The sequence below is a fragment of the Muscardinus avellanarius genome (assembly GCF_963383645.1).
Source record: "Muscardinus avellanarius genome assembly, chromosome: 21".
Lineage (NCBI taxonomy): Eukaryota > Metazoa > Chordata > Mammalia > Rodentia > Gliridae > Muscardinus > Muscardinus avellanarius.
Genome location: NC_137807.1, coordinates 14139287 through 14165532, shown reverse-complemented (window position 1 = coordinate 14165532; position 26246 = coordinate 14139287). Strand labels below are relative to the sequence as shown.

At 53.4% G+C, this 26246-nt stretch overlaps 1 protein-coding gene across 5 annotated transcripts; it reads right to left on the bottom strand.

The window, feature by feature from the left end:
• On the bottom strand, window positions 1–26246 carry MSI1 (musashi RNA binding protein 1; the record flags this gene model as incomplete). 5 transcript variants are annotated; one of them, XM_080717366.1, is made up of 14 exons in its annotated part: window positions 1–42; window positions 533–720; window positions 3051–3119; window positions 5295–5351; window positions 9570–9650; window positions 15604–15721; window positions 16279–16361; window positions 17658–17706; window positions 20886–20978; window positions 22422–22463; window positions 25581–25665; window positions 25742–25823; window positions 26062–26102; window positions 26188–26246. In XM_080717366.1, 14 exons carry the CDS (start codon window positions 26244–26246, stop codon window positions 1–3), a joined length of 1089 nt encoding a protein of 362 aa, XP_080573492.1. The 5 variants fall into 5 exon arrangements, with proteins under 5 accessions (XP_080573492.1, XP_080573494.1, XP_080573493.1 ...); XM_080717368.1 differs by having other exon boundaries at window positions 533–687; XM_080717367.1 differs by having other exon boundaries at window positions 25742–25820.

Genomic DNA, 26246 nt, shown 5'->3' with positions numbered 1-26246 from the left:
TCAGTGGTACCCATTGGTGAAGGCTGTGGCGATCAAGGGGCCCTGAAAAAAAAAAAAAAAAAAAAGAATTAGACTCCTGGACTCCCAGGGAAAATACAGAAGGCCCAGGGGGCCCTCTCGCCCAGGAGGACCGAGCTGAGGAATTGACCCTTCTCTACCAGGCCTCTGTCGGCCCTGCTGTAGCTACGGACAATGTGGCAGTCTCCAAGTAGGACTGCAAAGAACTTCCAAGGCAGGGCCTAGGAGTCTGCACATAACCAGCGCCCCATTTAAAACTAGGGCACCCAAGTTGGAATCTACTCCCATGTAGCAGAGATGGCGCGGGCCCAGTTTGTCCTCCAAACGCTGGCACACGGAAGGCCACAGCAAAACGCCCACTGCGCGGACGCCGTCCCTCACGGGCCCCCAGAGCGACGCTTTCTATCCCACCCCTCACCCCTCACCCCGCCTTCTGCCCCAAATGACAATGCTTCTCTCTCCCCAGCATCCCAGGGCAGGGGATGAGGTGGAGGCTGCAGGCCCGGCCACTCACCCCAAGACTGTGGCCGAAGCCGGTGCTGGGGGCAGGGCTGGCGGCGCTGATGTAACTGCTGACCCCCGAGTCCTGGTTGGCTGCCCCGTAGAGCTCAGCCATGGGGCCAGGGCTGGTGGTCCCCAGGAAGCCCCCTGTGCGGCTGGGAGTCGAACCTGGAGGGGGAGCCATCGTCCAAGGGTGAGAGCCTGGTAACCCAGAAAGAAGATGGTGATAGCCCCGGCGCCCTGGTGGCCCACAGCACCCTTCCAACCCCTCCCCCCACGCTGGCCTGGACCCTGCAGCCGAGCCAGTCCTTTGGGTCCACTGACTGGAGACCCAGTTCATCCACCTCCGCAGCCCAGGGACCTGTCCCAGCTTCCTGCGGAGCCCCTTCTAACCCTTCCCCGCACACAGGGCACTGTCTATGCCTGACCTCCGCCACTCTGCTTCAAGTCCCGCCGAACCACTCCCTGCTCCTGCACGCTACCCAGATGGCCTGGCTTCCGAGCCCTCACACACGCTGCTCTCTTGACCAGAAACACTATTCCTCCTTTTGCCTTCAAATCTCAAGTTAAGAGGCCTGTACCCTGGTAGCCTTTCCTACTTTCCCAGGAAGGATGACTGCATGCTGCTCTGGTACCCAACTCCCCCAGCAGCATCTTTTGGTATGATGGTGCGTGTGTGTGTGTGTGTGTGTGTGTGTGTGTGTGTGTTTTATTTACTGGGGATGGAACCCGTGTCAACCTCTGGGCTACACTCCCAGATGTATTTTTTTTTTTTTTAACTCTGAAAACAGGGTCTTGCTAAGTTCCTGAAAGCCTCACTAAGTTGCTAAGGCTGACTTCAAACCTGTAATCCTCCTGTCTCAACCTCCCAGGTACTAGGATTATAAGCATGTGTCACCACCTCAGCTTATGGCTTCTTCTTCTTCTTCTTTTTTTTGGTACTGGGGTTGGAATCCAGGGGCTTTTTATCTCTGGGCTATACTCCCAGACCTATTTTATACTTTATTTGGAAACAGGGTCTCACTAAGTTGCTGAGGGCCTAAGTAGCTGAGGCTGGCTTCGAACCTGTGTCATACTCCTGTCTCAGCCTCCCAAGTACTGGGATTACAAGCCTGTGCCACCACGCCCACCTTTTTTTTTTTTGGTACTGGGGATTAAACCCAGGGGTGTTCTATATCCAAGCCACACTCCCAGATTTTCTTATTTGTTTTGAGTGGGGAGAGGTCCTGGAGATTGAACCAGGAGCATTTCACCTCTGTGCTATACCCCAGCCCTATTTTATTTCTTGCTTGGAAACAGGGTCTTGCTAGACTTCTCAGAGTCTCAATATGTTGTTGAAGCTGTCCTTGAATCTTTGATCCTCTTGTCTCAGCCTCCCAAAAACTAGGATTACAGGTATATGCACTATGCTCAGCTTGGGTATGGGCTTTTCTTTTCCTTTTTTCTTTTCCTTCCTTCTTTCCTCTCTCCCTCTTTCTTTGTGGTACTGAAGAAACCCAGAGGCATTCAACCTCTGAGCTACACCCCTAGCCCTTTTTATTTTTTGTTAGAAAACAGGGTCTTGCTTGATTGCTGAGAGTCTTACTACATTGCTGAGGCTGTCCTTGAATCTTCAATCTTTCTGTCTCAGCCTCCCAAGTACTAAGATTACAGGTGAGCCGGGCGTGGTGGCACACGCTTGTTATCCCAGCATTCGGGAGGCTAAGACCGAGGATCGTGGTTTGCGGACAGCCTCAGCTACTTAGTGACGCCCTCTGCTTAGTGAGACCCTGTTTCAAAATAAAGAATAAAAAAATAGGGCTGGGGGTGTAGCTCGGAGGTCGAATGCCCGAGTTCCATCCCCAGACCCGCAAAAAAAAAAAAGATTACAGGTGTGCATCACTGGCTTGGTTTGGGTATGGCTTGTGTGTGTGTGTGTGTCACTCTGGATGGAACCCAGGGGCATTCTATATCTGAGCTATACTCCAAGCCCTATATTTTACTCTTTATTTTGAAACAAGGTCTCACTAAGTAGCTGAGGCTTTCTGTGAACCTGTGATCCTCTTGTCTCAGCCTCCCAAGTACTGGGATTACAAGCGTGTGTCACCATGCCTGGCGGGAGTGGCATTTTTATTTACTTTTTTGCATTACTAGGGATGGAACCCAGGGGCATTGTACCTTCGAGCTATACCCCCAGCCCTATTTTTTTGTCTCTTTATTTTTGAAACAGTCTCACTGAGTTGCAAAGGGCCTCGCTAAGTAGCTGAGGCTACCCGCGAACCTCAGTCCTCTGGTCTCAGCCTCCCAATGCTGGGATTACAAGCGTGCGCGACCACGCCTGGCCTGGCATGGCATTTTTAATACTGAAGCCTATGGCCTGGGCACTCCAGAGGACAGAGACCCCATCAGTCACATTCCTGGCTGGCTCGCTGGTACTGAGGCAAGGCCCTGCACTCAGTTAATACTTGGGTGAATGGCTCAGTCCTGCTGGGAGGGCAGAAGCTACCTCCTCGCCCCTCTGGACTTTGACACTCTCTCTCTGAGGGTCTTACCTGTCCCTCGAACCACAGCTGCTGCTGCCGCCGCTGCTGCCATTGGTCCGTAAGCAGTAAGAGGAATGGCTGAAAGGGAAGGTCGGACTTCAGTGTGGCCAGCGCCCGCCAGGGGCACGCGCGCAGACTCTCTGTCCTGCCCGAGGCAGACAGAGCTCCCTTGTGCCACCAGGCCGGGCCCCGGCGTGACGGCAGGAATCGGGTAGGAGAGAGGACAGCTTCCTGAGCAGACCGGCCTCAGTTTCTCCTCTGGGCTCATCACTCCCAGAGGGCAGCCCTTTCTCAGAGTACTTGTGCCAGAGCATGGGCCACCTGGCCCCCAGCTTTCTGGGGGGTTACTCCCCTCTGGTGACAGATAAACTAGGGACACAGAAAGCCGCCTGGTTGTCTCAAGGTGGGACGGGCTCTGGGCAGCTGGGCTCGGTGCTCGCCATGGCGGGCACAGGGCAGATCCAGAGGCCGTGGCGCAGCTGTGCCCCAGGCTCCTGTGCAGGGCTGGCCCCAGCTGGTAAACGCCACTCCAGCCCCTTTTCTGTGGAACTGTCCTCAGGTGCTGGGACCTGTCCCATTCCACAGTGCCCAGCAGGTGTTTATTAAGCGTCTGCTAGAGGAGCAGAGGGGACCTTTACTTGATGGTCTGCTGGCTTGAACAGGGGCTCACCGGAGCCCTGGTGCCGGCCCTGAGGGCTCCCACTCCCCAGAACAAGGGGCTTTCAGGGATTGCATCTCGTAAGTCTTCAGGACACCCCACTCCCCTCCCAAGAAGCACCCTCTGGGATAGTGTGGGTGACTCTGGCCCTTGAAGGGAACTAGCCCTGGGCCTAGGGACCCTGGACAAGGCCCCTGCACCCTGGGGAGGCTCTCAGGACCTTCATACCACTGGCCCTTGGCGCTCAGACCTAGCCCCTCTGAAGCCCCCCGCCAGCCCCAGCCCCTCAGCACAGCCCCACTTCTCCTTCCCTGGAGAACTTCTCCCGCTCTGGAAGTGGTTACTGTCTACGGCCCTTTCCCTCCTCTAGAAGGGACACACTGCTGTGTCCCCAGTACCTGGCCCAGCATCAGCACAATAAACACACACTCAGCACACAGAGGAGACACCCAAGTCCCCTTTCTCCAAGGCAAGAGGGAAGTTCAGAGCCCAGATTTGTAAGAGTTGCTGGTTCAGACCCACTTGCCCCACTGCCAAGGGACCTGGAGAGAGGACACTTGTGCCCTGGGGCGGAAGGCCGGACAGGGCCCGAGGCCTGGGTTCTGGGGCACATCACAGAGCCAAGTGGGCATCCCCAGGTAGTGTCATCACAACTCTAAGGAATCCCTCTTAGGGCGGTAAGCATCTGCTTCCCTCTCCAGTCTGCAGGCTGTGACGGCTGCTGGTCAAACGCCCTGTTCATGGTACAAGCAGCTGTCTCCCCCTCCCACGCCTTGGGCCCCCAGCACCCTTTGGAAGGAAGGTCTCATCTGAGCAGGCCCTATGCTCACATCCTCCACACGCGGCCAGAATGGGGACAGTCTGGGTGGGGTGGGGGAGAAGCAGGTTGGACAGAGAAGCCCCTCGCAGCCCGCCTCTGGTCTCTCCAGCTGGCCACAGTCTGCCCAGCTCCGCAGGGGAGCGCTTGGCTCCAGGAAAGGCTGCAGCCGGAGAAGCGGCCCCTGCCGGCCAAGCACCCACCCACCTCCCCGAAGCCACAGCCGGGCGGCCCCAGAGCCCAGTCTGACTCTCAGGTGCGTTTCATTTGGCCTGTGGCGTTTTGACCATTAGGAATTTGTTCCCAATGTTTAAAAATGATTCAAAAAAATGCGTCTGAAAGCGAAGTCTGGGGTTCAGGCTTCTGCGGATCTCACGTCCTGGGCCTGCACCCCCTGGCGGGAGTGGCTGGCACCGGGCACAGGCATGTCGCTTCCATGTCCTGAAGTTACCCTCGCCAACCAGCTGAGCTCAGGGTTTTAGATCCTGGCCCGTTCACTGCTGGATCCCAAGCCTCCATGGTGCCTGGCACGCGGGAGGCGCTGGGTAAATATTTGCCAAATGGGTAAATGAGTGATTTTGCCTCCGTCTGTTTGGCTTGGCCCTATCCCCGATCCGTGAGGGCAAAGCCGTGACAGGCCCAGGCACAATCTGCTGTGTCCCCACAGCCAGGGGCTGGTGGGCAGGAGGAAGGGTCCCGCTGGCTTTCCCAGGAAGGCCTGGGCCCTTCCCTCGCTTCCCGTGTGGCCTAGGAGATGTACGAAATCCGAGCCACTGACCTGTAAGCTCGGGGAGGACTGGGGCGCTCGGGAGAGGGGTCCGCTCTACACGGAATTCTAAAATGAAACGTAAAACAGCTTAGGAAGAAGTCGGGGACCCCTCGGGCATGGCCCAGGGAGGACAAATGCACCCAAAGGGACACTGGGTGGGGGCAGCCATGCACAGGACCTAGGCTGGGGTGGGAGAGTCCCAGCAGGCGGGGGGGGGGGGAGAAGACAGAGGAGACAGAGGGAGAGAAAGGCAGGCCGTGTTGCCACCTCCACCCTGGGCAGGGGGCCGTGCTAGCACAATTCTGGGCAGGCCCCTCCTCAGTACTGGGGATTGAACCGAGGGGGGCGCTACCACTTAGCTACATCCCAGCTCTTTTAATTTTTATTTTGAGATGGGGTCTGATTACGTTGCCCAGGCTGGCCTCAAACTTTTTGAGCCTTTCCCCTCAGCTTCCCAAGTAGCTGGAATCATAGGAACGTGTACCCACTGCGCCAGCCCTGGGGGTTTCTTATCTGTGTGTGTGTGTGTGTGTGTGTGTGCGCGCGCGCGCGCGCACGTGTGCAGTACTGGGGATTGAACCCAGGGGGACTCTACCTCCAAGCTATATCCCCAATCCTTTTTTATAATTCTTTATTTTTTATTTTATTTATTTTTTTACGGGCCTGGGGACAGAACCCAGGGGCATTCGACCTCCAAGGTACACCCCCAGTCCTATTTTTTATTCTTTATTTTGAAACAGGGTCTCACTGAGTTGCAAATGGCCTCACTATGTAGCTGAGGCTGTTGCTATTCACGGACCGCGATCCTCCGGTCTCAGCCTCCCGAATGCTGGAATTACAAGCGTGCGCCACCACACCCAGCCTTATTCTTTTGAAACAGGGCCTCACCAAGTAGCTGAGGCTGGCCATGAACCTGTGATCCTCCTGTCTCAGCCAACTACTGGGATTACAAGCATATGCCACCATACCTGGCTCTGAGTGATTTTTTTTGTTTCTTTGTTTTGGCTTTTGGTTTTGGTATTGAGGATTGAACCCAGAGGTGTTTTACCTCTGAGCTACCCTCTCAGTCCTATTTTATTCTTTATTTGGAAATAGGGTCTCATTGAGTTGCTGAGGCTGGACCAGAACCTGTGACCCTCCTGTCTCAACCTCCCAAGTACTACAATTACAAGTGTGCACCACCACGCCCGGCTTCTGAGCCTTTTAAGAAACACTCAGGCCAGACATGGTGGCACACACTTATAATCCTAGTACTTTAGTACTTGGGAGGCTAAGACAGGAGGATCACAGATTTGAGGACAGCCTCACCAAGTAGTGAGATTTTCATTAACATAGTGAGACTCTGTTTCAAAATAAAAATAATAAAATAGGGCTGAGGATGTAGCTTGGAGGTTGAAGCCCCTGGGTTCAAACCCCAGTAACACACACACACACACACACACACACACACACACACACACACTCTCTCTCTCTCTCTCTCTCTCTCTCTCTCTCTCTGGAGGTTTTCTTCCTTTTCTTTCTCTCTTTCTTTCTTTCTTTTTTCTTTCCTTCTTTCTTTTTTGTGGGGAGGGAAGCGCTGGGCTGCAGCTTGATAAAAGCAGTGGCCCCAGGTGAGGCCCTGCCCGGGCTGGGGTCCAGCACTGGGGTGCTGCCATCCCCTAGCTGAATCATCTTAGCAGGTCAGTTTTCCTTTCTGAGTCTGTTTTCTCATCAATAAAATGGGGGGGGGTCCCTCCATGAGATTACTGGCAGGATTAAACAATATAATGTATACAAAAGATTCCACATTAAACAGCCCAAAGGGCAGCAGATATAATTACCCGCCCAGGGAGCCTTCAAATAAGTAAGACCAAAGATGGGCGGGGGTGTGGCTCAGTGGGAGAGTACTTGCCCAGCTAGCACCCTCGAGACCCTGGGTTCCATCCCCAGCTCCACAAAAATAAGTAAGTAGCCTTGCAAGAGTATGACATTTGATATTTCTTTCTTGTATGGTTCTGAAGACTGAACTCAGGGGCGGTCTACCTCTGAGCTTTACCCTCAGCTCTATTTGATTCTGATTTTGAAACAGGGTCTCACTAAGTTGCAGAGGGCCTTACTAAGTAGCTGAGGCTGGCCGAGAACCAGCAATTTCCCTGTCTCAGCTGACCAAGTACTGGGACTGCAGGTATGTGCCACCTGGTTGACATTTGATATTTCAAAGAAGACAACATTAAATAGTCACGATGGGACGGTTCAGAAATTTGTTGAGCCCCCTGATACTTTGTGTGTGTGTGTGTGTGTGTGTGTGTGTGTGTGTGTGTGTGTGTGTGTTATTTATTTGTTTGTTTATTTATTTATTTTTATTTTTTGGTGGTGCTGGGGATTGAACTCAAGGGTCTGGCTAAATAACTGAGGCTGAGCTGGGCGTGGTGGCACACGTTTGTAATCCCCGCACTTGGGAGGCTGAGACAGGAGGATCGCACAGGTTTGAAGCCAGCCTCAGCTGCTTAAGAGACCCTGTTTCCAAATAAAATATAAAATGGGTCTGAGAGTATAGTCCGGAGGTAGAAGGCCCCTGGGTTCCATTCCCAGTACCACTAAATAAATAAATAAATAAGGCTGGCTTTGAAACTGTAATCATGTCTCAACCTCTCCTGACACTTTTTTAAAAGTTTACTGTTACCTGGATGTTGGATTAACAAATGAGGTTGGTGATTATAATGCTTGTGATCTGTTTTTATTCAGTATTTAGAATCTCAAAAGTAGCCTTCAAAGGGCTTGGCATAGCACCTGGTCATTGTATTTTTGTTTTGTTTTTCTTTTCTTTTTTTTTTTTTTTTTGTAGTGCTGGGGATGAAACCCAGAGTAACATTCTGATCTACACTCCCAGCCTGATTTTTTTTTTTTTTTTTTTTTTTTTTTTTTGCAGGTCTGGGGATGGAACCCAGGGGCATTCTACCTCCGAGCTACACCCCCTGCCCTATTTTTTAATTCTTTATTTTGAAACTGGGTCTCACTGAGTTGCAGAGGGCCTCACTATGTAGCTGAGGCTGTCCGTGAACCGAGATCCTCCGGTCTCAGCCTCCTGAATGCTGGGATTATAAACCTGTGCCACCACGCCTGGCCTTGTACTTCTTTTTTAATTTTTATTTACTTATTTATTTTTGTGGTAGTAAGAATGGAACCCAGGGGCATTCCACCTATGAGCTATACCCCAGCCCTATTTTTTATTCTTTATTTTGAAATAGGGTCTCACTGAGTTGCAAAGGGCCTCATTAAGTAGCTGAGGCTGTCTGCAAACCGTGATCCTCCTGTCTCAGCCTCCCGAATGCTGGGATTACAAGTGTGTACCACCACGCCAGGCTTTTATTTTTTGTTTTGAAACAGGATCTTACTAGTTTGTGGAGGGCCTCCCTAAGTAGCTGAGGCGGTCTGAGAACCTGGATCCTTCTGTTTTAACCTCCCAAGTACTGGGATTACAAGTGAGTGCCACCACGCTTGGCTTGTTTTTGTTCTTGAACTAGGGATGGAACACAGGAGCCTTTTACCTCTGAGATACATTCCAGCCCTTTTTATTTATTTTTATTTATTTTTTCTGGTACTGGGATAGAACCCAAAGGCATTCTACCTCTGAGTGACACCCCCAGCCCTATTTTTTTTTTTAATTCTTTATTTTGAAACAGGGTCTCACTGAGTTGCAAAGGGCCTCACTAAGTAGCTGAGGCTGGCTGCAAACCCGGATCCTCCTCTCTTGGCCTCCCAAATGCTGAGATTACAAGCGTGCGCCACCATACCTGGCTTTTATTTTTTATTTGGAAACAGGGTCTCACTAAGTTGCTGAGGGCCTCGTTAAGTTACCAAGGCTGTCCTCAAACCTGTGATCCTCCTGCTTCAGCATCCCAAGTACTAGGACTACAGGCGTGCACCACCGCGCCAGACTGCACCTGGTCATTTTAAGGGTGGTCATGAAGGCACAACTCAGACTGGTCCTGGGGGAGCCCCACAAGCCCTGTGCCCCCTTTGGTGGAAGTGGCAACCCCAGAGTTGGGGGGAGAGGAGAGACAGGCAGGCAGCAGGCAGAGAAGGGCCTGGGAGAGAACGGTTCCATGCAGGGGCTACACCAGAGGTCCCCACCCGGCTTCTGGGACAGGCTTGGGGAGAGGCCCTCCTTCCTCAGACATGCCCTTCCTTCCAAGCCTCCAGCAGGCAGACCCCGGCCATGCACCCCCAGACACCGCCCTGGGAGTCAGACTGCCTGGGAACCAGGGACATGCCGTCAGCACAGGGACAGCAAGCACAACTTACCAGGGAACTGGTAGGTGTAGCCGGGAGCGAGGCCTGTATAACTCCGGCTGGCGTAGGTCGTGGCTTGGAAACCTGGGTAACCTGACGGGGCAAAGGCACAGCGTCAGATGCCTCACCCACAGCTGAGACCCTGCCGGGGGAGGATCTGGGCCCAACCATTTCCTGTTCCCCGACCACCTAGCATGAATAATCCTCAGTGATGCTTCCAAAGACCTACCGAACGCCAACGCCAGTGCTAAGCATAGCGTACGCTAATTATCTCATTAAACCTCAAAGCATACAGTAGCCAACAGGTACTATTAAGAGCCTCATTTTATCGACAAGGAAACCGAGGCTGGGAGATGTGACACTTAACCGATGAGAAAAACCCAAAGCCCTTCGCGCTGTGGCTCCTGCTCCCGTCCGGTCTCGTCTCCTCTGCTCTGCGCCTCCCTTGTTCTGCTCCAGCAAAATTTGCCACCCCCACTGCTGGGCCTTTGCACATTCTGCAGCCTCTGCCCAAGAGTCTTCCCTGGAGGACTGTGTTGTACGAGTCCCGGACAAGTCTTCCCCCAGGAGTCTCTGGCCCAGAAGTTACACCCTGTGCCATGACACACCCTCATCTCTCCCTTCATAGCACTGAGGATTACTGTCTGAATTTATTCCACGATTTCCTTAAGCGTTAATTTCCTGTCTTACCAGAGAAAAATCCTACAGTTAGTAATTATGGTACAACTAGGATTCAAATTCAGTTCTGACAGGCTTCAGGGCATTTAACTACACCAGTTCCACTATTTAGTAGACATTTCTTTTTCCTTTCCTTTTTTTTTTTTTTTTGGGTGTACTCCCAGACCTATTTTATATTTTATTTGGAAACAGGGTCTCACTAAGTTACTGAGAGCCTCACTAAGTAGCTGAGGCTGGCTTTGAACCTGTGTGATCCTCCTGTCTCAGCCTCCCAAATACTGGGTTTACATGTGTGTGCCACCATGCCCGGCTAATGTTTACTTTTTAAATGGGGGGGGGGGGTGAGACAGCTTTGAGTTACTTAAAATATATATTAAACACAAAAAAGAATATTATTGGATAAATTGATAAAATTGAAGAAGAGAAGGTAGACTAGATGATTTATTTCTTTATTTTTGGTGGTGCTAAGGTGTCAAGCCCAGGGCCTCACACATATTAGGCAAGAGTTCCATCACTGAGCCACATCCCTAGCCCGAGATAAAAATACTGTATTAATATAAATTATGAGCCAGGTGTGGTGGTGCACACCTGTAATCCCAGTACTTGGGAGGCTAAGACAGAAGGATCATAGGTTTGCAGCCAACCTCAGCAACTTACTAGGCCCTCCACAACTTAGTGAGAACCTGTTTCAAAATTAAAAAAGAGTCAGGGTGGTGGCACACACTTGTAATCCCCACGCTTGGGAGGCGGAGACAGGAGGACTGCGCTGTTTTGAAGCCAGACTTGCTGGCTTAAGAGACTTTGTTTCCAAATAAAAACATATAAAATAGGTCTGGGAGTGTAGCCCAGAGGTAGAAAGGTTTCCAGGAACCCCAGTACCACCAAAAAAAAAAAAAAAAAAAGCAATAGAATAAGCCGGGTGTGGTGGTGCTCACTTGTAATCCCAGCATTTGAGAGGCTGAGACAGGAGGATCATGGTTCACGAACAGCCTCAGCTCCTTAATTAGGCTCTTTGAAAATCAGTGAGACCCTGTTTCAAAATGAAGAATAAAAAATAGGGCTGGGGTGTAGTTCGGCGGTAGAATGCCCCTGGGTTCCTTCCCAAGTACCCCCCCCAAAAATTAACAGCTGGATCTGATAAAATATTACATTTGTTCTTTTATGTTTTGTTTCGTTTTTGTGGGTCTGGGGATGGAATCCAGGGGCATTTGACCTCCGAGCTATACCCCCTGCCCTATTTTTTATTCTTTATTTTGATACAGGGTCTCACTGAGTTGCAGATGGCCTCATTAAGTAGCTGAGGCTATCCAGGAACCACGATCCTCTAGTCTCAGCCTCCAGAATGCTGGGATTACAAGTGTGCACCACCATGCCTGGCTCTTTTATGTTTTTGTACGTGCTGGTGCTGGGGATTGAACTCTGGCATTCTACCTCTTATCTACAACCCAGCCCTACTTTATTTTTTATTTTGAAACAAGGTCTCAATAAGTTCCTGAGGGCCTCCCTAAATTGCTGAAGCAGATCTTGAACCTTTGATCCTCCTGTTTCAGTCTCACAAGTACTGGGACTACAGGCATGTGTTACCAGGCCTGACCCCCCCCAATACTGGAGATTGAGTTGGGCATGGTGGCACAAGTTTGTAATCCCTCTCCTTAGGAGGCTGAGACAGGAGGATCGCAGGTTCAAAGCCAGCCTTGGCAATTTAGCGAGGGTCTCAGCAATCTAGTGAGTCCATTTCCAAATAAAAAGTAAAAATCTGGCCGGGCATGGTGGTGCAAGCTTTAATCCCAGCATTAGGGAGGCTGAGGCCTGAGGATTGCGGTTCGCAGACAGCCTCAGCTACTTAGTGGGGCCCTCTGCAACTCACTGAGACCCGGTTTCAAAAGAAAGAATAAAAAATAGAGCAGGAGGTGTAGCTTGGAGGTGGAATGCCCCTGGGTTCCACCCCAGACCCGAAAAAAATTTAATAAAAAAATAAAGTAAAAATCTGGCCAGGAGCTGGGTGTGGTGGCACACACTTGTAATCCCAGCATTCGGGAAGCTAAGACCCGGAGGATCGCGGTTCGCGGACAGCTTCAGCTACTTAGGCCCTCTGCAACTCAGTGAGACCCTGTTTCAAAATAAAGAATAAAAAATAAGGCAGGGGGTGTAGCTTGGAGGTCGAATGCCTCTGAGTTCCATCCCCAGACCCGGAAAACAAAAAAAAATCCGGCCAGGCGTGGTGGTGCACACTGGTAATCCCAGTGCTTGGGAGGCTGAGACAGGATTGCACAGGTTCAAAACCTGGCTCAGCTATTTACTGAGGATCTCAGTAACTTAGACCCTGTTTCCAAATAAAGTATAAAATAGGTCTGGGAGTATAGTCCAGAGGTAGAAAAGCCCCTGGGTTTCAATCTCACAACCACAAAACCAAACCAAACAACAACAACAAAACAACCAATCGGGATGGTGGTGTAGCTTGGAGTTAGAATGCCTCTAAACTCAATATCCAGCACCTCTTTTTTTGTGTGGTACTGAATATTGAACCCAGGGGCAATTACCTCCGAGCTACACCCCCAGCCTGACTTTATTCTTTATTTTGAAACAGGGTCTCATTAAGCTGCGCAGAGCCTTACTAAGTAGCTGAGGTTGGCCGTGAACCCTGATCCTCCTGTCTCAGCCTCCCAAGTATTGGGATTACAAGTGTGTGCCACCACGCCTGGCTCCAAATTTTTTTTTTAAAAATTAAAAATAGGCCGGGCATGGTGGCGCACGCTTGTAATCCCCGTGCTTGGGAGGCAGAGACAGGAGGATCACGCTGGTTCGGAGCCAGCCTTGCTGGCTTAAGAGACTCTGTTTCCACATAAAAATGTTAAAAAATAGGTCTGGGAGTGTAGCCCGTGGGAGTGTATACCTGAGGTAGAAGGGCTTCCAGGAACGCCAGTACCACCAAAAAAAAAAAAAAAATTAAAAATATTGGGGATTGGCAGGGCGTGGTGGTGCATGTTTGTAATCCCAGCTTTTGGGAGGCTGAGACAGGAGGCTTGAGGTTCACGGACAGCCTCAGCTACTTACGCCCTTTGCAACTTAGTGAGACCCTGTTTCAAAAATAAAGAATAAAAAAATAGGGTTGGGGGTGTCACTCAGAGGTAGAATGCATCTGGGTTCCATCCCCAGTACCACACACACACAAAAAAAAAATACTGGGATTGTACCCAGAGGGTGGCTACCTCTGAGCTACACCCCCAGCCCTTTTTTCTTTTTCTTTTTGTGGCACTGGGGGTTGAATTCAGGGGCATTCTACCTCCAAGCTACACGCCAGCCTGTTTCATTTGTTTATTTATTTTTTGAAATAGGGTTTCGCTAGGTTGCTGAGATCCTCACCAAGTTGCTGAGACTGGTCTTGAACCTGCTACCTCAGCCTCCCAAGTATTGGGATTACAGATGTACATTATCACACCCAGCCCTATTTTAGGTTCAGTCAGGATCGTGCTAAATTTTGGTGTACTGGCTCTGAACCTGGAATCCTCCTGTCTTAGCCTTCCAAGTACTAGAATTACAGGTGTACACCATTGTGGCCAGTTTTATGTAATTGTTTTTGTCATAATTACTTCCAAATAAATAAATAAGTAAATAAATAAAAGCCAGGCTCAGTGCTGCATGCCTGTAATCCTAGGACTTGGGAGGCTAAGACAGGAAGTGTCACAGGTTCAAGGTCAGCCTCAGCAATATAGCCAGACTTAACAACCTATTAAGATCCTGTTTCAAAAAAGTAAAATAGTGCCGGGCGTGCCGACGCACGCTTGTAATCCCCATACTTGGGAGGATAAAATAGGAAGATTGCGTAGGTTCAAAGCCAGCCTCAACAACTTGGTGAGGATCTCAGCAATATAGTGAGATCCTGTTTCCAAATAAAATATATATATAAAAAAATAGATCTGGGAGTGTAGCCCAGAGGTAGAAAGCCCCTGGGTTCCATTCCCAGTACTACTACTACTACTACTACTACTACTAATAATAATAATAATAATAATAATATAAGTAAATAAAATAAAAAACAACAGCATAGTGTGTTGGCACAAGCTTATAATTCCAGTACTTGGAAGGCTGAGACAGGTTCACAGATTAGAGGACAGCCTCAGCAATTTAGTAAGATACTGTTTATTAAAAAAAATAATAATAACAAGCCAGGTGTGGTGGTGCACGCTTGTCATCCCAGCATTTGGGAGGCTGAGACAGGAGGATCATAGTTTGAGCACAGCCTCACCAAGTAGTGAGGCTCTCATCAACCTAGTGAGACCCTGTTTCAAAGTAAAAATAAAAATAGGGTTGGGGTGTAGCTCAGAGGTAGAATGTCCTTGAGTTCAATCACTAGTACCACAATAATCAGTAAGTAAATAAATAAATACATTTTAAAGGGGTGAGGGTGTAGTTTGAAGACAGAACAACGCTGGGTTCAATTCCCAATATTAGCCTACTAGCCAGGCGTGGTGGCGCACGCTTGTAATCCCCGAGCTTGGGAGGCTGAGACAGGAGGATCGTGTGGGTTCGAAGCCAGCCTCAGCTACTTGGTGAGGCTCTCAGCAACTTAGCAAGACCCTGTTTCCAAATGAAATATAAAACAGGTCTGAGAGTATAGCCTGGAGGTAGAAGGCCCCTGGGTTCCATCCCCAGTACCCACCAAAAAAACCCAAACAAACAAAAAACAAAACAAAACAAAAAGAAACCCAATTCCCAATACTACACACATAAAAACATTAGTTGAATGAATAAGAAGAGACAGACCTCCTTTTGCTTTCCCAAAGACCTCTGGACCTTTGCAAATACTGTTCCCTTCATCTAGAACACTTTTCCCTTTTCTTCTCCCTTCCCCTCCCATCACTGGTTCCTACCTCACCTACAGACTCAGCATAGATGTCACTTATTTCTGATTCCCCACGTCTTGGTCAAGTTCCCTATCGCCAGGTTCCCTGGGTAACCTAAATTCCATCCTATATCTATTTAACTCCTTACTTGTTCTCTGACAGAACATAAATCTCAGGAAAGTCACTGCTGGGACTCCTGGCATAGGGCCTGGCACACACGGTTGCTCAGTACCTATTTACTGGATGGATGGATGGACGGACAGACGGATCAATGGACTGAGGACCAGTAAGTATGGAGCAGCTGGACCATCCTTCTGGCTACCAGGAGAGGGCAGCACTTCACAGCTAAACCACCCACCTTGAGGCAGACCGCCAGCCCTGATGGAGATGCCCGGCCCTCGCTCCCGCCCAGTGACTCAGACAGGAGGGCAGACCACAGAGGAGATGCGACACCCACGCAGGCCCTGGCAGCCAGGGAGCAGTTCCAGGCAGGAAGAAGCCGCAGGGGCCAGCCTCGTACGTACCCAGCATGCCGATGCCCAGCATGAAGGCGTCCATTCCGTAGGGCATGACTCGGGACCTGCCCCGGGCTGAGCCGGTCGGGGACATGACCTCCTTTGGCTGAGCCTTCTTACATTCCACCTGCAAGAGACCTGATGGTCAGTCTTCCCTACAGCTGGGCGCCTTTCTTCTCTTGTTGTTATTAGTTTGGTACTGGGGATTGAATTCAGAGGCATTCTACTCCAACCTACGCCCTAGTCCTTTTTTTTTTAAATTTTGAAACAGGGTCTCACTAGGTTGCGAAGAGTCGTGCTATGTTGGGAGACTGGTCTCAAACCTGCGATCCTTCTGTTTCAGCCTCCCAAGTACTGGGATTACAGGTGTGCACCACCATGCCTGGCTTTTATTATTAACTCCACAGTTACTGTTTACAGAGCACTCGTGGTTCGAGGCACTGTGTAAAGGGCTTTGCATGCAGTTGCTCAGACTAAAGGTTCACGCCACGCCTGTGGTGTGTTGCTCCTGTGACCCCCATTCGACACGTGCAGAAACTGAGGCTCAAAGACCCCAGTTGGCCACCATGGACACAGCCTCCCTGTCTCGATCCGCGGGGGCAGGAGAGCCAGCTCTGTGGCTGCTGGACCCTGGGGCTTCCCCAGCACCCCTCGGCACTTTGGCCTCTTCCCACCCCAGCTTACCATTTTGTTGTTGATTTCATGGAAGTGGATTTCACACACTTTTTCCACGATGTCCTCGCTTTCAAATGTGACAAATCCGAACCCTAGAGGTTGGGCAAGGGGCAAGGGCAGGTTAGAGCCAGGGCTCAGGGGCAGGGGCAGGACCCAGCCCCAGGTCAGAGCAACACCACCGCTCCTCTTGTGGGCAAGTGTCTGGGAGTTAATGAAAGGCTCTGCCCGCAGTCCAGGAGCCTCTCAGCCCCTGGCCGAGACACAGCGTCAAGTCCCAAATTATAGACGAGCAGAACAAGGCTCAGAGAAGTGAAGCAACTTGCCCAAGGTCACACAGCAAGTTGGAAAATGGCAGAACTGCCATAGTCGTCCAGTCGTCTCCCTGAACTGGAGGAAGATTGGTTCCAGGACCTCTCACAGATACCAAACTCTGTGCTGTGCTCAAGTCCCTTACAGAAAGGGACACAGTATTTGTACAGAACCTATGCACACCATCTCTCATGCTTTACATCATCTCTAGTGACTTCTAATATCTGAAACAAGGCAAATGCGATTACACCGTTGTTATACGGTATGGTTTAGGGAATAACGGCAAGGAAAAAAGTCTGTATAGGCTTAATACAATTTTTTTCAAATATTTTAAATCGGTGATTGGTTGAATCTGAAAACGCAGCACTACGGGTAGAGAGGACCCATCGTACGCTAACACGCCTTTCCTCTCTTAAATGCTTTCTAAAGAAGGAAAAAGAACTCCCATGAGCACTCGCTTACACTTAAACAAAGGTGTATATACCCAAACATACATTTGTACACACACAAAGACACACACACACACACTCATGGGCATTCTTCACACAGCTGCCCTGACATACCAGACACACACATGCTCAGGCACAGACACCCTCACATGCGTGCACATGTGCACACACACACACACAGAGCACATACCCCACTGCCCCCAAAAGGCTAAGAGCCAGAGCCCTGAGGCAACTGGAGGAACACCCGCCTCCTCCTGGGGCTGGAATGGGGTTTCTCAGGAGGCAAGGCCCTAGGGAGGGAGCCAGGCGGACGCGCCCGTGCAGTCAGCCTGACCCTGGGGCAGCCTGCCCGAGCTCTGGTTACCAGGGGACAAGGTAAGCCTGGGCCGAGGCAGATGCTGGCCACTGGTGGGGAGCCTGTCCTCTGCTCCTCTCGGGTGTCTGCAATTCGGCAAGTTTCTAGCACAGGAAACGGCGGACAAAAGCCTTCTGTAAGGCCAGGCCGGAGAGAGGACGCGGATCCTCAGGGATAGGATGTCAGGAGGCGAGATGAAAGGGCAGGGGTGACCTGCAGCCCCCTGGCTGACCACAGGCCCCGCCCAGCCGGGGAGGGGGAGGGAGCACACTCACCTCGGTGCCGGTTGGTGGTCTTGTCAAACATCAGCATGGCATCATCAACCTAAAACACAGCCTGCCATGGAGGACCCACCAAACACCAGGGGCCCCCACGCCCCCCTTGCCCATGCCAGGCTTCAGTTTAGCCTGTTCCCAGTTCAGGGGACCCCTTTCCATCTACCAGCCCACCGGACACCACGGCACCCGCCATACACACATCACCAGATTCCTCATGGACCCGTCTGCATTTATTATCCGAATATGTGCCTGGCACTTTGCGCCCACCATTGCCTGTAGGGGAAGATCCCTACTGTGTAGATAAGGAGCTGGGCTCAGACAGATGGACTTTGCCTCCCAAGGTCACACAGCAACCCTGGACGGAGCAGAGAGGAGGCAGAGTGGACACCAGAGAAGGAAATGCGGGGCGCGAGTAAGAGACGCAAGAGCGTCTTCCCTTTTGCAAAAGGCCAGGCGGGCAGGACAGCAGCCAGACTCACTCCCCTCTCCTGGTTCAGATCTTTTCTCTAATTGAGGTTTCCTTTAGCTAGAGGCTGTAATTAAAGCGAGTAGAGTTCAGTGCCTGGGCTGCTCGCCTCCCACTGGCTGGGGGAGGGGAAGGGACTCTGGAAGGGGGAGGGTCTACACTAGCTACCCTCTCTAGAACCCAGTCCTCCAGCCAGTCCTCTAGACACATGGCCAGCTAATGGCTGTCCCCTTAGTGGGATGGGGGCTGCCTGATCCTCCCCCTCACACGCCCCACCAGTCTCTGATCCTCCCCTAAATAGTCGCCCAAAGGATAAGGGGACCTTCCTCAAGCCATGGGGCATAGCCTCCCTCACTCCCCGTCCTTCTACTTCCAGGGCCTCCCTGCCTCGCCAAAGTGCAGCTGCGGAACCAGGGCGTCCTCCAGCTCTCCTTAGGCATCAAGCCACACAGGGCCTCTGGCTTCCCCTGGGAGGAACCAAGACCAGGAGCCAGGAGGGTCTCAAAGAAAAATAACTTCTCTCTTTGCAAGGGACTCCCTGCCCCATCCCTACGTCCCTGTTTTGAGTCCCAATCCCAAGTCGGCCGCCCCATCCAAACTGGACAGACACATTAGGTTCAGCACATCTTCCCCAGCATGCCCGTAAGCAATGGAAGTCAGACACCCAGAAAGAAGGGTTTTGATCAAAGCACAGGCTTTGAGGAGAACAGGCCTGAGTTGGCGCCTCGGGTCCTGCCTTTGCTGCTTGGGTAACCTTGGGCAAGAGGCTTTAGGTCTCCTTATCCATGAAACGGGCATCAGGAGGGTTAAATGAGATAACGCACGCCTCTCACAGTACCTGGGACTCAAGAAGTACTCAGTAAACAACAGCAGATACTACTATCTTTATTATGGAGGAACCTGTCCACGGTCACTTAGGGGAGGGTAGCGAAACTAGAGAGAGGGCGTTCCAGTCCAACACCCGGGCTGGAAGAGTCCACCTAAGGACAGTGTCGTTTATGAACGCGCTCACCCTTCTCTTGAGCACCCTGACTTGAGCTCAATTATTTTTTGAATGGATGAGTGAATGAGCAGAAGAGCCCGCCACACCTTCCTCCTTAATCCCACAGCTTTGAGCTCTGGCCTGATCCACTACCTGATTCAGGCCAAACCCACAGTCCTTCCCCATCCAGCATCCCTGGTCTCCACACCCTCAGGCCTGGGCCAGAGAGACCCCGAGTGGGGCAGTGGGGTTGAGGCCAGGGCAAGGCGCTGGGAGAGCGGCTGGGGTCCAGTGTGCCCCCGCCTGGTGTCCCCTCCTGGGGCCAGCTGAGGGGAGGGAGGCTCCCAGCCCAGTGTCCTTAATAGGCTTTGGTCTCCATGGGAACCTGGGGGCAGGGGGGCTCGGGCGGGGGGGAGGGGAGGCGACCAAGGCCTGCTGACCAGTGGGAGCCGCCAAGTTCGGCTGCCGCTAAGCCTGAGTGGCAGCCATGGCGGCTGACCATTGTTCCCCCCACGGTGGCAGCCCCTCGATCCGGGCGGGGAGCCCCCCGCCGCGGGGCCCTTGGCATTCCCGGCTGTCCCCCTCGCTCCCTGGCAGCCTATTCTCCCGGCTCCCCCTGGCCTCCCCGGGCCGGTTTCACATGCCAACGCCGATTTAGGCCCGAACAAAAGACGCGGCCGCTGACGGCTTCTCCTGGGGCCCGGTTGCCGTGGCAACGCCGGCCCCGGGGGCAGGCGGCCTCCAATCACAGCTGCTGGATCAGATTAGTGCTAGCTCTAATGCTCGGCGCTCAGACACAAAGACACCCGCCGGAGCCGAGCCGGGCCTGCTGCCTCCCAGGAGCGCCCTTTCCTCTGGGGCCCCGGCAGGCCTGCCCTGGCTTCAGGCCCAGGTCCCCACGGAGCCTCCGCACCTCAGCCTCCGTGGTCAGGGGACCCCCAATCAGTTACAGCTTGCAGCTCATTTCCCAAGCCGTGGCCTGCAGGGAGCGCAGAGACACCACCTTTGGCCTGTCTCACCTAAAAGGCATCCCAGGGACCTGGACTCCACCGAAGCTGCCCTCCTCCTCCTCCTCCTCCTCCTCCTCCTCCTCAGACCTGAGCTTCTCTCTACCACCCTAGATGCTCACGCGCCACCTTTCTGGGGACACCCTATTGTCTGTCATTGCCACACCTCCTACCTTTTCACGGCCTACATCTTCACAGGCCCAGAAATTCAAGCTACACGCACTCAGAGTGAGAGCCAGTCCTCTAGGCCAAATGAGAATCGAGGGTGCTTTCTTCAGCCTCCCTCCCGTACCTGGGGATCAGCAGCCCCCCACGCTCCCCACCTGTGCAAGCAGGTACCTAGTGCACGGGGAGTCATGTTTATTACCTCATCATCCTCCAGGAGGGGTGGGGGATGGGGCAACGGCCCCTGGCCTGGACAGGTGCAAACTCCCAGGAGGCTGAGGGGTGACTGGATTGAGCTGGCTTTGGGAGCACCGCCTCCCTCAGGAGAATGAAGATTAAGCAAGAGAAAAATACAGAGGAAGGGCAACAACAGGGAGGCCACTGTGTGGCTTCCTTCCCCTGGGGATGTCCAGAGTCGGAGGACCAGAGATGGGCCAGGAGCTGGAAAGGTGGGTTGGCCTGGCCTCACCTGCAGGAGGACAAAGCCTCCCCCCTTCACCTTCGGCAGGAATCGGGATGACCTGGCTGGCCGGCCCCTACTGGCTACTGACCATTCTCCAGCACTTCTGAGGCCCCCAGCAAGCACCCCCCCACTCAAGACCCACCTTCCCGAACTGTTCAAAATACTGCTTCACGTCCTCCACCGTGGTGTTCACCGACAGCCCCCCCACAAAGATCTTCTTAGTTCGAGTCACCATCTGTTCGGGGAGGGAATGAGAAAGTGGGCATCTGAGTCCGGTGGCCTACCGCCACCAGCAGGGCTGGAGCCCCTGCCAGGATGCCAGCTGACAAACTCTCTGTGGCCCCAGCCTCTCTGAAGGCCCCAAGCTCCCCCTCGGACCCCTGCCTCGAGCAAGGCAGCTGTGCACCCCACACCCTGGCGGGCTTGAGTGTGCCTGACTCCCTGGGTCTGAAAAATGCCTTCCCTCGGGACCCAGCAGGGTAGGGGGCCGTTCAGCGACCCAGACCCACAGCCTAGCTCAAAGACCCCGCCGACTCTCCTGGGACAGGCCGAGGCCATCACAGGGACTCCCCGAACTTAACACTGACATTTTCCTCATCAGCCTCCTCCCAACCCAACCTCTGGCAGCCCCGTGGCCCCAGCCCTGTTTTAGGAACGACACATGGTCCTAATTACCCCAGGACCGCATGGCTAATCCGCAGCAATTCCCAGCCCCATCCTAACACTAAAGCACCTTCTGTCACCAAACTGCTTAATGGAATTAACCCAATTCCGACCATGTGCTCCCCGGTGCAGCTTCCTTCCAATACCTGCTCCATAACTGTTGGGCCCCTTCCAGAGATGCCCCTTTCCTGTCCCCAAAATTCTTCCTCTCCCTTCACCCTGGCAGGAGCTAGAGGCCTCAATAGAATTCACTGGCTAGAATCTTAAGGCACCCAAATTCACACCAACTCCTTCATAAAAAGTGAGAAACTGAGATCTCGTGAGAAGAACCCAGTCTTAGGACACATGATAAGTCAGCAAACTTGGGATTCCTGAGTTTGTAATTAGCCTTTTCTCCTGCCCCTAGACTCAAGGGCTTAAAAGTTAAGATCGGGCCGGTTGCCATGAGACCTGGAATCAGACCTGAGGCCCCTGCCCTGCCCACAAGTTTTGAGTGCCACCGTGTAGGACTGCTCAGAAATCTCTGCACAGTCAACAGCGACAGGCTCCGTGATCCCCTCTGCCCCTTGGCAAGTCTAGCATCCCTCATGTCAGAGGTAGGAAGATGACTGGGGGGTCAGAAGTAGGCTCACTGGCCCAATTCTGGCTCCTTGGGGGCAAGCCTGCCTTGTGCTTGACCTCCCCCCTCCCAGTTCTAGGCACAGAGGTAAGTGCCTTCAGACCTATGATGTAGGAATTAGACACAGGGTCCAAACTGTACTGGCCCCAAATACAGGATAATGAACCCCCCAAGTGGTTCTCTTTACTCCCTACACATGGACCTCTCTCTCTGGTCCACCCCAGAGATGGACAGGAGAGTCCACAGTGTCAATCAAGAGTTCCCCCCAGCCCCCAGGTCTATCCAGAAACAGTCCAGAGGTCCTAGATGTATCTGCCATGGAAGAGAACACGAGGAAAATTGCTTCCCAGAGCTGCCCTAGGTAACAGAGCTCCTCCCAGCCATGGGCACACCTACCTTAGGCTGTGCTCTCCGAGGAAAGGCCACCTTGGGGTCAATCTGAAAGAGAAGGGAGAGGTAGAAGGGGGCTTGGTCACCACACTTCGGCATGAGACCACACAGCCTTCAAGCGCCTCTCACCAGGACACAGAGGTGACAGGAGCCACAACAGCGTCAGGCAGGAAAGCACAGTGGTTAAGCAAGCTACTGGGTTCAAGTCCCACGTACACTGATTCCTAGCTGTGAGACCTAGGGAAAGTTATTTAGCCTCTCGGAGCCTCAGGACCAAATACACCTGCAAAATGGGCAAACAGTAATGCCCACCTCAAAGAGTCAACTGCAGATCCTTGTGTGTACCGGGGATCGAACCCAGAGGCATTCTACCTCTAAGCTATACTCCCAGCCCTATATTATTTTTTAGTTTGAAACAAAGTCTCATTAAATTTCCGAAGGCTTCAACTAAATTGCTGAGGCCAGCCTTGGACCTGTGATCCTCCTGTCTCAGCCTCCTAAGTACTGGGATTACAAACGTACGCCACCATGCCCGACTAAAGATTATTTAAAGTAAAGCATACAGATTATCTGGCATGGTGTCTAGCTCACAGCAAGAACCAAAAATAATGTAATAAGTAAGCCCAAGTCTTATTCCTTCAAGTATAGGTACACCAAGGGCTTCCTTGCTTAAGTGATGTCACACAGACACACCGGTCTAGATAAGGCATGCAATTCTGACTTTGGAAGCCTCGCAAATGGAAACAGTCTTTGCCTGCCTGGGAAAAGGTTACAAGACGAGAGTTCATAAATGCCAAGGACAGACCCAGTTCTGTTCCTCGGATACCTCAACTCCTAAACAGCCTTCCTAGAGGCGTCTGGCAAACAGCTCGCTAATGCAGCTAGGCTCAGGGTGAGGCAGGGTGCAGCCTTTGGTGACATGAAAGGGCACGGGACTTGGATAAGAAACTCTGGGCCGCTCGCCAAACCTGTGATCTTGGGAACTTGCTTGCCCCTCTAAGCCTCAGCTCCTTCATCCGCAAAGTGGGGACCATCGCACCCACACTTCCCAGGGGCAGCTGCGGGGAATCAAATGAGATAACACGGGTGAAAGCAGCCCTTTGTGAACTGTCCTTCATTGCACAAACAAAGGTGCTATTACCAGGAGGCCACCTTTGCCCTTGGCTGTGAACAACAGAGGGAGAGATCAAGATGCACCTGGGTACTCCTGGGCACTCTAGCTGTGCACACAGGCAGCAAGAGACAGGGCGTGAGACACTGTGATCGATGCAGGACCTAGGAGGCCGGGTCATGCCAGGGTTTCTTGGCACCCACATGGATGGACATCATTCAGAAGTCCACCGGCCAATCGCAGGGAAGATCTATGTTTCTCAAAGTTCTTTCTGTTCAAAACTCAGCCTCATTCTAGGCAACCAGCCCTGGCTTCCTTCTGTCTGAACAGCACAGACCAGGAACCATCCTTCTGCAAGACCCCCTCCTGGAATCTGCCCAGAGATGGAACCTCCAAAATGCACGCGGGGACAAAGCTTCCTCTCTTGCAAAGGCCCACTGGGCTCTAGGGAAAGTCAAAGCTTCCATTCCCCTGTCTGAAGCTTTGATTTCATAACCCTGTGGACATTTTCATCCTTCTGTTTCTCCCAGAAGCAGCTTCGAAGCCCAGCCACCAACACACCTCAATCAATCCCTCTGTACAGGCCCTGAAGGGGAGACGTCCCCAAGCCACTCTCCCCCATACCCCCACACACCCAATCCTCAACACACCCCACCTCCACTCTGACTCACAGCTGGCAACCTAAGTACACCCAACAAGTAAATAAAAGGTGAAAGTCAGAACCCAAAATAGACTCCCCGCAGTAACCCTCCCGCCCGCCCCCTTCCCCAGCCCAGAGAGACCAAACACAGACAAAGCCAGCGCCCTCGTCCGTCCCCATCTCCTAAGGATACCCATCTCCCAGTCATTCCTCCCTCTCTCTTGGCCCCTATCAATCTTCCACTCCTCCAGCCCCCAGCCCCTAAATCTCAGCTTCCTGAGCACAGCAGAAGCCATCAGTGCATTCTGAGGACAGGGGATGGTAGGAGAACAGGCAGCTCGATGGCAGATAATCACCCAAAACAATAGGCCACTGTCTCTCCTTTCCCAGCCTGGGTCACTCGGGCTGCGCCAAGATCCTTTCAGAGCCGGCAAAGTCGAGGCCTGGCCCCATTTGCTCATTACTGCGAGCGGGGAGTGGGAGCCACTGGGCAGAGATAACAGGAGCTGGGGACAGGCGGTAATTTAACAAATTCTTGGGCACAACCAGCCGTTGTTGCAGGTAAACGGTAGCCAGTGACTGACCCAAGCAGGGAGGCCCTAGGACAGGGAGGGTGGGGGAGTTGGAGTTGAGAAGAGATCACACTGTCCGGGGGTGCAGACGGGCACCCCCATCACCCAGTAAGCCCTCCTCTGATCTTCTCCTTTTCCCTCTCCCCTAGGTCTGGCCTCCGCTAGCGCCCCCTGCAGGGTCCAAGACCCTGGGGAGCCCGCGGGACACGGCAGCAAAATGTTCCTGGAGTTTGCCGAACAGGCAGCTCCTCCTGAGAAGGGTTCTTCCTATGCCAGCGAGTTCCCTTCTCATAAATAAATGCCCTTCATGGCCAAGGCAGGTCCCTGTCTTCCACACAAAGCCAGGAGGTCACTGACCAAAAGTCTGGGGAGGAGGGCAGAGGGGAGGGAGGGGGCCTCCGCGATGCTTTGCCATTCATTGGCCTGGAATAAATGGGGGGGGGGGTGTCTCAGAGCCAAATACTAGTTAAGAGTTCAGAGAAGCCACCGGGTGGGTCACTGCAGCCCTGACTCACCCACTCTGGGCCAGGGGAGGCACCCAGCCCCACCCCACGCTCTGAGCCATCCAGATTACTACCTAGAGGTAGGGGGGGTGGCCGCTCCTGCCCTCGCCCGCACGGGGGAGGGGTGCAGCATCGCACCCCAGGCCGCGGTTCTCCTCCTCCCTCTGCCCCCAACTCGGCCGACAAAGTTTCAGAGCACCGCGGCCCTCTCGCTCGGCGACTCCCTCTTTCCCTGGAAGGGGGGGGGGGGCGTCCGCCGGTCCCTGCGGACCAGTCCGGCCCCCCCTCCTCCGGAGCCTCCCTCTCCCCAGGCCCCCGCAGCCCCCGGGGACCACTCACCGTTTTGGAGTCGAGCTCGTGCCGCGACTGCGCCAGGACCTTGTCCACCCCCGCCTGGTCCACGAAAGTGACGAAGCCGAAACCCCTGCGCGGCGGGGGGGGGGGGCAGCGTTACGGGGGCGGCGGCGGGGGGCGCGCCGGGGCGGGGGGCGGGGGCTCACCTGGATCGCTTGGTCAGGGGGTCCCGCATCACCAGGCACTCCTTCACCTCCCCGAACTGGCCGAAGTACTCGCGCAGCCCTTCTGCAACCACACACGCGCCTTCGCGCCGGCCCGGACCCCCGGCGCCCGCGGGCCGGGGTCGGGGCTGGGGCGGGGGTCGGGGCCGGGGCCGGGGCCGGGGCCGGGGGTCGGGGCCGGGGCCGGGGTCGGGGTCGGGGCCGCCGCTCCCCGCGCCCCGGGCCGCCCCGCAAAACTTTGAGCCGCAGGTGCGAGCGGAGTTGCCCCCCGCCGCCCCCCGCCCCCCGGGCCCGCCGCTCACCCTGCGTCGTCTGCCAGCTCAGTCCCCCGACGAACATCTTGCTGCGGGAGGAGCAGAGACACAAAGGCCCGCGTGAGCCGGGCGGGGCGCGCGCGGGCCGCCGGCGCCTCGGCCATGTTGGCGTACCAGGGGTCGTGCGGCGCGTCCGGGGCGGCCGGGCCGGGCTGCGGCGCGTCCGAGTCCAT